Genomic DNA, 13,271 nt, shown 5'->3' on the forward strand with positions numbered 1-13,271 from the left:
GCAGTGGGCTGGACATGTAGCCAGGATGCCTGACGAGAGAGCCGCCAAAACTATCTTCAGTAGAGAACCAGGAAGAGGCCGTCGACTCCGTGGTAGGCCTCGCACGCGGTGGATGTGCGCGGTGGAAGAAGATGCACGATCTGCTGGTGTACGGGGAGACTGGAGAACGGCTGCTCAAGACAGAAGAAGATGGACATCTCTAATTCGTTCGGCCCTGGACCGGTGAACGGTCCGTTAGCCAAAAAAGTAAAGTAAGTAAAAGCCGCAAGGTTGGCAACCTGAAATATGGCATTTCTTATGTAAAATTGGTCAATAAGGCTGAAGAAGGCTCTTTTATAGACCAAATAGTACATTCCTGATTCAATAGGTCTTTAACTCTGTCGACCGCGCTTGGGAAAGTAAGCATTAGGCGACCAGAGGTCGAAATCTGCGTTTCAACAAGGCTTGACAATGTTCAATAGTACAATAGTTCCAATGATCAAATTGCAATTTTCTGCATTTGGGAGGAAGCATAGAAGATTTTCCAATTGATCGTTGCAAGAATGGAGGAAATCCATTGAACCGACTTATTAGTATTTAAAATTGGACAAATTTTTCACTTTTTCCGTTTTAAGATTTTTGTTTTACACCCCTATGTAGCGGATCTTCCTGAGAGACGTAGTGCTAGGTCAAAACAGTAACATTCAATGGTAATCATTTGATTTTGTTAACTTGAATTGAAATTTTTTCACGAGCAGTTCGGCGATGCAACGTAAGTTTTGGCAATTGATGACCTGCATGATGGAACTCCAGAGTGTGCAGCCATAAAATCGAAGTTGCAAGATAAACTCCAAGCGTACAAATAAGCAATTTTAGTAATATCCGACAGTGTGAAGCCACTAGCATTCCAATATTCGGATCGCGGACGTTTTGCTAAAATTTTCCGGTTGGCACTCAAGTGTTTTCGACTTGATTAATAGGTACCGACGCCAGAAAATAACTGAAGACAATTCAATACAACATGTACTTTAGACCACCAATGAAAAAAAAAAAAAACACAAAAACAAAACAAAAATCGTACCGTTAAATTAAGTGGCTGCTAGTTTTGATGAAAAATCGCTTTATGTAGTAGTTTCTGAAGAAGAATGTTGCCGCAGAATTAGCGAGAAATTTAAATATTTTCTGTTTTGCTACCTTCGAATTTTCAACTTTTTGTCGTAATCACCACTGTCTCTATTCAACATAATACAGTGACGTGTTGATTTCGGGTTTATTACGTTTCTAAGATATATGAAAGATAAAAAAACACGATTTAAACAACCTAGCGGTGAGATCTAGTCGAAACCCATTCTGGCTCTGGAAATACCCATATTAGGAGATATTCGGCCATTTTGGTCTGTTTTCCAGAAACCGGAAGTCGCCATCTTAGAATTTCAAATGAACTTTGAGTTGAGTTTGGGCTTCTGTGCACTCACAGGTTGCTATTGAATTTCATAGTAATGGGACTTTTAGTGTAGGCTCTATGAATCAAAATGATAATCACGAAGCTCCAATATCTCAGAAATTATGTAACCGATTCAAACAAAATTAGTGTCATAAAAACGGGCTGTCTTTCAAACCATCAACTAATGAAATTCACGAAGATTACACTTGTGGTTCAAGAATTACTGAAGGATTTTTGCATTGCTTTCGCAATTAGCTATGTATCTTTGTTGTTATGGATTTTTTTTCACAAGCTAGTGCTTCTCTTGCTAGGAATTTTTGTGCGTGTTTGTAGACAATTTTTCTACACAATTAAATGTTTTCCAGTCAAAATATTTGTCACCTTATGAAAGACGCTAAATTTGTTACAACCAAAAGTGTTTACAAAACATTTTCGGTTTGAATTCACTGCTATCTAAAGTAATTTGCGAGACTCTTTGTCTGCACAATAACCTAGCTAAATTGGAGGGTGAAAGAAAGAGGTGTTATGAATCACAACTTAAATAATAATAACAACAATTATTGATTTAAAACAATTCAGAATCCAACATTTCTGAAAGTTTACCAAAGCATGAAAAAAGAGAATTTACCTAATCCAAAGACACCACGAGAGGAGCGCTGCGGGAAACCGCTTTTCACAATTGCACCGGACCGTTTGTTCGTTCGTTCGAGTGTTTCACTCCGTCGTCACTAATCCACTTTGCGAGGGATTAAAACTCCGTCCGTACAAATCCTGCGTAAATTTAGTTTCGTCGCACCCAAGTCGTAGCCAAGCGGCTTGCGGGTGGTTTGTTCACAGGATGATGATACGGAATGGTAGGTACCTACTTTTTCCTTAACCAATTGGTTCGTGATCGTGCAAAATTAGAAGAAGCTCTCATACGTACGGAGATTCACAATGAGCGTTTTAACGGGTGCCATGATAACCACCCACAGAACGGTAAAACGGCTTCAATTAGCAGATGGAAATTTACACCTTCCTTGCACTGAATCTCGCACTCGTTTCTTCTTCTCCTCGGTATTCCTTTGACTATCTTCACTTTTGATGTTTTCGACTCAAAGCCTATTTCGACCAAACCACATTCCTTCGTTTCCGTCACTGTTGTTGGTAATGAAAGACTTTAATCAGTTGTCGGTTTCCCCAGGGCCTAGCGGTGTTTAATTCCTCAGAAATACAATCTCACATTACAAACATTTTTTTCTCTCTTGTTTGATTGTTTCACGATCCACACAAGCCGCTTCACACGAAATCACATTACAGCGTCGACTTTATTCGCTATTTAGGCGGAGAACCGTCTAACCTATAATGTAATAAGCAGTACACACAAAACAAAGGAGGCGGAGGGCAAAAAGGTGGAAATACCACAGGTCGCTTAAAGTGCCGCAGAAATCTGACCCACCGGTTCGAGTATCGAATTTCACGTTGAATGTTTTCAAGCTTCGTTACGCAGCGAGCAACCCGATCGAATGAATGGACAAACAAATCACGATCCTGCTGAAGTTACGACTCTCGAGTGTTTGTAATTCCGAAAGGTCGGTAACTATTTCCCGCCTTTCGGCGTGTTACAGGTGGTGTCCAACGAAAGCCGGTCTTTGTTTCTCTGCGCCGCGAAGAAAGTGTTGTGCTGATTATCAGTAAACGACAAATGACGCCAATGATGACTCTCGGTTGTTGGGGCCTCCGGAGAGGTGAAGAAGCTAAAACACGTTCGCACCGGAGCACGCTTCGAAACGAACTGAGCTGGACTCTGCGTTTCGCGTCGGGATAACCAACAGAGACCAAGGCACAAATTTGGCCCACGACGACACAACATCAGAGCCTCGAGGTTTTCCACCCTTCGCAAACCGGCGCAGCAAGCGGTGGGTGGTGAAATTTTTGTTTTGGCCCAACGGCGGTCCCCTCGTTGCACGAAAGTAAGTAAACACAAGCGAGGAAAAGCGATCCTAATGCACAACCGGTCTTGCTTTAGGTTTGACGACATTGGTGTGCGTGTGTGTTGTGTGCCGGTGAGCGCGTTTGTTTAGATGAAGACAGTTACAAAGCGAAAGCGAGGGTGGTGAAAACCATTTTATGAATGAGGGAGATCAATATCGTATTGGTTGCAAGTCTAGCGGTACTGCGAGTAAATTTGATGTGTTTAAGCACTCGACCGCAACAAAATTACCAGCCGTCGCGTGCTTTGGTTTTCATCGCCAGCTTCGACTCTCAGGTATACCTACAGGGTTTTTTACCGAAAGTCATTCAACGTGTGGCTACACGCGGGGTGATGCGCATGTGCACCAAATTTACACCCCCTATTCGGATTCGGAACCATCATTGTGATTGCGTGTGGGCAAAGGAAGAGAACACAAAACAACGCTGTCAGCAAAAGTACCGAAATGCAGTAATCATCATCATCATCAAAAAAGGGGACTAACAATATCGGAACAATCATTGCATTTGAAAGCAGACAACGCGTGCTGCAATAACCAAATGCGAGCGAACATTCGATTGGGATTAGTTTTTCTTTCTCTTTAAATTTATCAATGGTCCTCTAGTAGGAAACGAAACTGAGTTTGCAGTTTGGCTTGTAAAAAACACCAATCTGGAGGGGATGATAATGCATTGAAGGCACAATCAAATCGAGGAGGGTTATTAGATGTCTGAGCTGTCGAGTTTTTACCTTCTTTGACGCTACCAATTTTTGGTAAATTAGAGTTTTTAGTGGACAAGGGAAGATGGTTTTTGATGTCAGAGAAATTCGTAGACGAAAATGGGGTGAACTTAGAGTAATAAAGTGATTTTAAAGCAATAAATAAAATGGTTTTGAAGCTATAAATCTAGATCTTGATTCCTGAAAAACACCTATAAAGCGATTTAACAATGGATTGAAAACAAAAGCATCATTTTTACTCTAGAACTATAAACTGACCATTCTTACGTGATTATAAAACGATTTTGAAAAGATCAAAGTAATTCTAAGGCAACAATGATTCGAGAATGATTCCGAAAAAAAATTCAGATTATCGTAAAATTGTTAAGAAATAATTCTAAAGGTTATAATTATTCTAGAACGATTTTAAAACGATCATACATTGATTTTAAAATGAATGTAGGATTAGTCAGAATCAATTAAAAAGGATCCTGGAAAATAAAATCAAAATAAATTCAAAATAACTTAACTTTATCTAAAATTATTCTAAAATGGTACCAAAATAATCGTAAAATAATTGAATACAGTACTTTTTCGCTTTTATCAACAGTCGTTTTTATCACCACTCGCCGAATTCACGCTCGATTTTCTCACGGTTTTTTTTGTTTTCCTTTTTAATACGCTTTTTTAAAACCTAAATTAATCCACCTAGCGGTCAGCCCCAGCCTTTCTCATTCAAACTTATTATTTGTAAAGATAGATTTACATGAACGCTTCAATCAATGTGTATTAACTTTTTGGGTTCTAAAATAATGATGTTGTAGTTGAAGTATAAAATATGAAATTTGACGTAATTTAAATGCTCAATAAATAGCGAAATAAAAGTAATGATTCTTAATTTCGAACAATTCAATCACGAGCGATACCAGGAACATTCAAATGGTACGATAGCACATTTAAATTATATTGTGCCACATATATTGATCAAAGCAGGTATGGTTTTAAATAGCCTTTGAATTTCTTTTCTTTCCATAACATTTGAACCACATATCAAATTCTTATGAAGTTTGTTATTTGTAAGTTTGAGAGATGACTCGTTCGTATGACACTAGTGATGTTCAAATAAGTCGTGTAATTTTTGATATTATAGAATTTCGTTGTTTTATTAACAATTTAATGCATAACGGTTGCTTAGTTCGATTATAATCAAATGAAATGGGAACGTATAGGGCAGCCAAACTTTGAAACCACGTGTTAAATCATAATTTATCAGTTAACCCTTAACTAGCCTGTTCATCTGATAATACAATTTATGAAATCGGTTGTGTACCTTCTGAGATAATGAATTTTCGTAATTTTCACAATTCGGTACATTACAATATAAAATAAAAATTCAAAAGTTAAGGGTTTTTAAAATAGCCCGTTCATTTAAAAATCTGCACCTACACATACACACACACACACTCACACACACACACACATCTTCGGTTTTGCAAGTGATTGCTATACCTTTCTAGGAGAAAGGCAAAAAGTTAAAAAAATGATTAATTAGGAGCAAAATATTCGTGCTGAAGAAATAGCGAAATAAAAGAAATGACTTTGAATTTCGTACACTTCAATCACGAGCAGTACCGGGAACGTACGAATAGCACAATACAAAATTTAAATTTTGTTGAGGCCATATGTTTTGATCAAAGCAGTTACAGTTTTAAATAGTCTTTGAATTTCGTATCTTTTCATAACTTTTGAACCACATATCAAATTGTTATGAAATTTCTTACTTGTGAGTTTGAGAGACAACCTGTTCAAATGACACTAGATATGTTCAAATAAATCGTGTGATCTTTGAGATAATAGACTTCCGTTGTTTTTATAATTTAATACATAACGGTTGGAATAAAAATACGACTATAGTCAAATAAAATGGGAACCTATAGGAAAGCCAAACTTTTCATTTGACACTCAGATTGTTGAATTTAGTCCAGCCATTTTCGGGAAAACGAGTGAATTTGAAAAGTCACCGGAACATGTTTCTTTTCACAATTTTTGAACCACGTGTTTAATAACTATAAAATTCATCAATTAACCTTTAACTAGCCCGTTCATTTGATACCAATATTGTTCAAATCGGTTGTGTACTTTCTGAGATAATGAAGTTTCGTGATTTTCACATTCTGGTACTTTACAGACGAAGTTACAGTCCGATTACATTGAAATTCAATAGGGTGTTATGAGGCAGCTAGACCTTTCATTTGACACTAATTTCGTGGAAATCGGTTCAGCCATCTCTGAGAAAAGTGAGTGAGTTTGAGTAGTCTTCGGAATATGTTCCTTTTCATAGCTGGATTTCACATTTTTAAACATAACAGGCAAAGTGATAGTCCGATTGCAAAACAAATCAATAGGGTCTTATTGGGCAACTAGACCTTCCATTTGACTTTGATTCTATGAAAATCGGTTCAGCCATCTCTGAGAAACATGAGTGAGATTGGGAGAGCGTTACACACACACACACACACACACACACACACACACACATACATACACACATACACACATACGCACACACACACACACACATACAGAAAATGCTCAGCTCGTCAAACTAAGTCGATTGATATACGAGATTCGACACTTTGGAGCACTTTTATACCTTTGGTTTTTCCAGTGATTGCTATACCTTTCTAGGAGAAAGGCAAAAAACTTTAAATCAAGGATAATGTACTTCTAGTAGCAGAAAATGTATTCGAAACATCATTTTCACTTGTGCCTTGTGTCCTTGCATGTGTATAGTTTTATGAACTCAATTTATTTGATCAATTTTCTGAGGCAATCAAGTGTCATATAGATTGGTCCTCATAGAGCGTGAATTTAAAAATTATAAAATCTAGCGGTTCCACAACGTCACATAAACGAGTATTAGACTCTGCTAGCTAAAAAAATATTTCTAAAATGTTTCTAAATTTATTTTGAAATGATTTTAAACTCAAAAATGGTTCCATTTTCATTCTAAAGAGTTTCTTAAGTGATTCTAAAATGACTCTTGAATGTTCTTACAAATTCCAAAATCAGTCTAAAATAATTCTAAGCTGTTTCTGAAATAATTTCTACAATGGTACAATGGTATGGGCAAAAGATGCCATTTTGTACTATTGATTTTATTTTTTAAACACGATTCATTCTCGAGAAGGTATTAAAAAATACTATATTAGGAAGGTATTGATATCACTGGTCAACACAGGTGCACTCCAAAAGCTCGTACGGGAAATAAATAAAAGATTACATCTATTCAACACATCCTGTGAATTTTGGTGTCCCTAACCATTACCTTTTTTTCAGAGACTTAAGCGAGTTTCCTCGTAAGCATGACGTCAAAGGGCGAGAAATTTCTATTCGACAGTCTCACGTAAGTTGACGGTTTTGGTAATGGCTAGAGGGGTACCAAAATTTATAGAAATTGTTGAATAGATGTAATCTTTTATTTTTTCCTGGTTTGAGCTTTTGGAATGCACTTTTTTTATTTTGTCGACTTGTGTTTTTTTAGAGCCAAAACTATTTGTTTGATCGGCAAAGTTGTAGATGATATTTTTGTCTTTCCGAAAAAAAAAACTTTTTTTAAGTAAAACAATAATTAAAAATCAATTATCTGAAGAGCTTATTTAGAAAAAAAAATTTTTCATGAAAAAATTGCTGAACACTTATGACTATCCGATAATGGAAAAATCAAGAAGAAAAAAGTTATAATTTTTGAAATTTTTTTTAAATTTTTCTGCAGGGTATTTTTTGATTTGTTTTGAGAAACAACGCAACCGCTGATTTTTCACCACCTGACAGTAACCAATTACGAAAGGCTTTAAAACACCGCAAACTAATCAAAAAAACCTAATTGTTCCTGAGTTCCCGTCTCTTTTTTACTTAGTGAACCTATATATTAGAGAAATGACAAGACACTCACCGTTAAGGCAACTGTCAACATCAAAACGGATAACGGCAATGTTAAATTATACCGCTCGCCCGTTTCGATGTTGACAGTTGCCTTAACGGTGAGTGTCTCGGCGTCTCTCTGGTGTATAGGCTGACTATCATTACTATTTGTGGTACCTCAACGGTTATGGACGACACACGCAGAGAAGATGCGGCTCAAGGAATCCCGCAATTTGCTGACCAGCTACGCCAGCTACGATACCTGGCAGTTCCGCGTCAAAATGTTTCCGCAGCGGCGAAGGTTGTGATCACGGACGATGCACCGAAGGCGAAAGCGGACAGAGCGAAAATCGAAGAAGCAATGAGTATTATTGCTGACGAGTATCTCGGATGTGTCCGTGACAAGGACACTGCGACGCAGGTGTGAAAGAGTTTGAAGGACACTTTCACGAAGATATCGATGGGATGTCAATCGCTGATCTGGGAGCAAAGCTATCCGAGTCATACGATCCCTTGGTTACGGCTCTCGAAAACTTACCAGAAAAGGAACTTACCTATGTCGTGATAAAGACACGATTAATTGACGGAGAATCAAAACGGAACGAGCGCTCCCAGAGCTTGGCCGGCTACGTTCGTTGGAGAAAAAAAAATTTCATGAAGTTCAATGGGAAATGTCATTTTTGTGGAAAACGAGGCCATCTGAAGAAAGATTGCAAGAAGAACAGAGACAACGCCAATTTACCAAAAAACGGTGCTGTTTATGGCAGAGGATCGTCTTTAAGTTTGATGGTTCAAGCGACCATCTCCTCAACACCAAGAAGTTCTTTGCATTCCTGAGGGATCAATTTCGCAAAGGATGGGTAACCGATTACGGCAAACCGGAAGGGAGTTTGTTCCGGATCAGAGAGACAACCTCATGTTTATCAAGAAGTTGGCAAAGGCAAGCGTTGAAGTCGTGTTTGGAAGCAAAATGGTCACGATAGAGAAAAACAAATCTGTAATTGCCATTACTCCCTTGCGTGCGACTGCTCTCGATCCCCCTTCTCCAGATATACCAGCCTGTTTAAACGACATGTGGATGCTGGCGGTCAAAGACGAACTGCAATCGATGAAGTCCAACAATGTGTGGAAAATCTCGAAGCACCCGGACAAAGTCAAACCTTTGAAAACGAAATGGGTATCCCGACTTAAAGAAAATGAAAACCCACAACCAGTCTGTTACAAGGCTCGTGGTAGAGGGCTTCTTGCAGCGACTAGGAAACGACTACGGAAAAACATTTGCTCCGGTGGCACGGCTGACTACTGTTCGTGTAGTACTTGCTGTTGGTGTTCACTGTGGCTTCCATCTCCACCAAAAGGATGTGAAAACGGCTTTTCTCCACGGTGACCTAAAAGAGGACTTTTATATCAAAATTCCTGAAGGTGTGATTGCTGGAATAAGAAGCTAAATTTGGTGCTGCCAAAACTGGGATCTCCACGATCAAGACGAGACTACTGTTTATATACTTCATTTACCGAAAGCGTAGATGATGTTCTTATAGTAGGCCAAAAGATGTCCACAATCAAGAAATGGGAGCAGCGCCTGACAGCTGAATTAGAGATGCCCAATTGTGGTACTTTGGTATGCCGGAATGTAATCCGGTGGAAACTCCCATGGAGGGGGAGTCCAACTGAATCGGACAGGTTCTCGGACTACAAAGCCATACAGGGAACTATTAGGAAATGTGTTGTATTAGATGCTTTGCAGGAGGTCGGATCTATGTTTCCCGGATAGGTTTCAGCAATGCCGTACGGAAAATCACTAGAGCGAACAGTTCGTTACTTGAAGGCTTCAAGCAGCATGAGTCTGGTCAACATACGTAGGTGAATATGAATGCAAGCCATAAGTCGGCTACGTCCAGTCCGACTGGGCATTCTACCTTGAAGACAGTAAGTCCTTTTGCAAGCCGGAAACAAACTACAGTATCGACATCTTTAAGCGAGGCGGAATATATCGCTTTGAGTGCGGTAGTTTCGAAAGATATATTTTTAAAGGGGTTAGGCGTCGTACACAACCAACAGCACAAAATGGCATCTTTTGCCCAAAGAGAGTTTCAGCCAAATCAAAAATAGTCGATTTAATTGGTTGCCCGTTTTTTTGTGGAGTTGCTCAATTATTTCTGGAACGGTTATAAATTTGTGTCTAACGCTCTACGCTTCAGAGTCATGATTCCTGAATAATTTTCAAAATATTTTAAAATAGTTCTTAAATGATTTAAAATTAATTCTAAAATGTTTCCTAATTGGGTTTATAATGAAATAAAATCAATAACAAAATAATTCCAAAAAAAATCATAAATAATTCTGAAACGATTCCGAAATGGTTCAACAAATTCAGAAATGTTTCAAATTTTATTCTAAAATGATTCAAAAATGACTATTAAATGATTCCAATAATTTCTGAACGAGAACTGATTTAGAATGCTTTCAAAGTATTTCCAAATTGATTCTGAAATACACTGGATTCTCTTTTTACGCGATTGATACGTGCGCGCAAAGAACAAATCGCGTAAAAAAAATCGCGTAATTTGGAGCAAATTGCGTAAAAAAAGATCGCGTCGTTACAAAACTTTTCGCTATGTGGTAAGTGTGTGTGTGTGTGTGTGTGTGTGTGTGTATGTGTGTATGTATGTGTATGTGTGTGTATGTTTGTGTGTGTGTTACATATTGGCTCATAAACAATATTTCCCATGTCACACTTCGCGTAATTTCAAGAAAATCGCGTAAAAAAAAATCGCGTAATTTCGATAAAATCGCGTAAAAAAAAATCGCGTAATTTCGATAAAATCGCGTAAAATAAAATCACGTAAAAAAAAGTTGCATAAAACAGAATTCAGTGTAATTTCAAAATGATTTTTAATATTATTCTAAACCGGTCACGAAATGATTCTCAATTTAGAAAAAATGGTTCTGGAATGATTTTGTAGTTATTTAAAATATTTCAAAATTGATTCTGAAATGAAGAATGTTTCCTAATTTCCAAGTAAATAGAGTTTAAGTTTTGAAAATGTCCAAATCTCGCGCTCTCTCTTGACCTAGGGATATCAGGTTAAAGGACAGCTTGTTGCTAGAATTGGACAGGTGTAATTTCGTCCATCCCCATCGCATTCTCCAAAGTTAAAAACCACTCGCACCATAAAAAGGAACAAAAGAAACTGTGTATCTACCTCTGTAGCTAGCACCAAGCTTCACGTCGCAACCTGAAGCGATGTTCCAGCTTCACGATCTTACTTTTGTTACTGCCAAGGACTTCGGCTTTGTAAATGGATTGTGAGCCAGGTACAGCCTCGACTGTCCAAGATAAAAAAATATAATGGTAACTGGCTTATGCACAAAACAAAACTGAATAAAACGCGAGAATTTTGACGCAAAACTTTTCCTCAAACGCTCTGGGTCACAGTTTGCTTCGATCAAGAAAGAGTTTAATACGATACAGAAGATAAAGACCAAGATGGATTTTTTTTTGTAAGCAATTGATAGTACGTATATTTCAAATGAATAATTGTACACATAGGTAATAAGCAACAACTAGATATTCACAATTTTTGTTCACGTTCCCCAAGCAGCTTTGAGCTACAAACAAACACACCACCCGTATACCAAATTTACACATCCCGTTTCTGTCTAATTGTGCGGTTCGAAAGTGTTGATTGTACAAGTCTGGTTACAGAAACCAGGGACCTCATCATTGTTCCTTAGATTGTACGTCTTTCGGTGGATTTTTCCGAGAAAAGTCCCACGCACGATACAGCTGAGCAAGCTGTGTAATGGCCACGAAGAGATTCACCGAGAACAGTCCATAGTTTTTGGGAATAATCACCAGAGAGTAACGGGACCAAATCAATCCGGTGGCTGCCAGTGAGGCCGACTGAGAAACCGACAGTTGATCCGCTGGACGTCGCAAATCATTCAATCCAGCAAAGACAAGTCCCTAGTGTTACAAGAAAAGTCCTGTTTAATTGGGAGATTATAATCTTGAGCTTGAGTGCTTACCCATTTGAATACTGGAGCCCAGAAGAACACAGTTTTTGGTCCTGTTCAGTCGATGAAAAGGATATTCAAAATTTTAGTTGCATAACAAAACTGTACAGGTGGTATTCTTATCGCTTGATTGGCGACCTAACGTTATATAATTCAATTTCGTGTGGATTGATTTAGTTTAGTCGGACGAATTTGCGTCTCACGGTCAGCCAATCAACTTGACCTCTAAATTTGCCTGAACCTTCACTCACTCACTCACTCACCAGCAGCATGATTCCAAAGTGGTCTCAGCGCGGTAGGCACGAACCGATCGGCAGTATTCACTATTCCATTGTACACCCGTGAGGCAGCCATTCTCTAAATCCAAATGAAGCAGTTAGGAAGCGTTCGGTTGATACTGGAAGGAAACTTTTCTCTCTATCCTACAGCGCACTGAATACTGCGAAACCAAACGAGACTGCGACAGTGCGAAAGCAGCCGTAATCAGTAAACTAAACACTTTTACTAGAAGTGACAGAAGTAGAACCGGGGAGAAAGCGAGCTGCACGCTTAATGCACTGAACACAAAAATGGGTTAAATTTTGTTTATGTTGAACTGCGTTATTTAACCACGCTTGCATTCAGCAAAAAACATGAATAAATTGGAATGAGAGTGTCGAAACTAGCAATTGTAACAAAATCCAGAAATAATAATGAAATTGTTTGATGAAAATAAGTTTACTCTTATATGAGTCAACTTTTTATTGTTTTGAATCCATCCTCCGTCGATGTTGTGTTGAGTAATCAAATATTGAACTCATTTGAAAATATAACAAGTAAACGGCATAACGTGATATATCGCAAAATTACAAATTACAAAATTACAGTTGCAAACGTTTCTGAGGTAATAAAAGATCAAAAACAGAATCATCTTAAATTGAGCTGAAAATGGTTAAAGCACGAAAGTTTTCCAAATTATGTTCAGAATACGACATGTTATTCTGAAAACCAGAAATGAATAAAAAAATACTACAATGATCAGTAATAGAGCACAAAGTGGTAATAAAACCTATCAAAAGGTTAAAAAGACCATTATATCAAATTCAGCTATGTGATAGACTTTACTACCAGCTAGAATTTACTTTTTGTCCTGTTTGTCGAGTTTGCTTTAAAAACCACGGGAATGGCATCGCTGTCAGCTACCATACATTTGACGCGTTACCAACATCACTGGCACTGGCACCTGAAAAATGG

General features: G+C 38.1%; 2 protein-coding genes across 2 annotated transcripts in view; both read right to left on the reverse strand.

The window, feature by feature from the left end:
* The window catches only part of LOC129726482 (uncharacterized), a 96,813-nt gene extending 93,607 nt beyond the window's left edge, over positions 1–3,206 (reverse strand). Inside the window, exon 1 of the mRNA XM_055683236.1 lies at positions 2,052–3,206. The gene's annotated coding sequence lies outside the window, so the exon portion shown is untranslated. The remainder of the gene's footprint in view (positions 1–2,051) is intronic.
* An 8,310-nt stretch (positions 3,207–11,516) lies between these two features.
* On the reverse strand, positions 11,517–12,545 carry LOC129729524 (mitochondrial pyruvate carrier 2-like). The gene is made up of 3 exons (XM_055688156.1): positions 12,302–12,545; positions 12,051–12,091; positions 11,517–11,988 (listed from the first exon to the last, which is right to left on the reverse strand). The coding sequence occupies exons 1-3, from the start codon at positions 12,390–12,392 to the stop codon at positions 11,743–11,745; spliced, it is 378 nt and encodes a 125-aa protein (XP_055544131.1). The 5' UTR covers positions 12,393–12,545; the 3' UTR covers positions 11,517–11,742.
* Between the last annotated feature and the right edge of the window lie 726 nt (positions 12,546–13,271).

The sequence above is a fragment of the Wyeomyia smithii genome, chromosome 3 (genome assembly GCF_029784165.1).
Source record: "Wyeomyia smithii strain HCP4-BCI-WySm-NY-G18 chromosome 3, ASM2978416v1, whole genome shotgun sequence".
Classification (NCBI taxonomy): domain Eukaryota; kingdom Metazoa; phylum Arthropoda; class Insecta; order Diptera; family Culicidae; genus Wyeomyia; species Wyeomyia smithii.

What these genes read in the sequence shown, in the direction of transcription:
- LOC129729524 (XM_055688156.1), bottom strand. Translation starts at nt 12,392, where the DNA reads ATGGCTGCCTCACGGGTGTACAATGGAATAGTGAATACTGCCGATCGG. An exon ending in ACTTTGGAATCATGCTGCTG is followed by an intron (nt 12,092 to 12,301) that starts GTGAGTGAGTGA and finishes TCGACTGAACAG; the next exon opens with GACCAAAAACTGTGTTCTTC. An exon ending in GGGCTCCAGTATTCAAATGG is followed by an intron (nt 11,989 to 12,050) that starts GTAAGCACTCAA and finishes TTGTAACACTAG; the next exon opens with GGACTTGTCTTTGCTGGATT.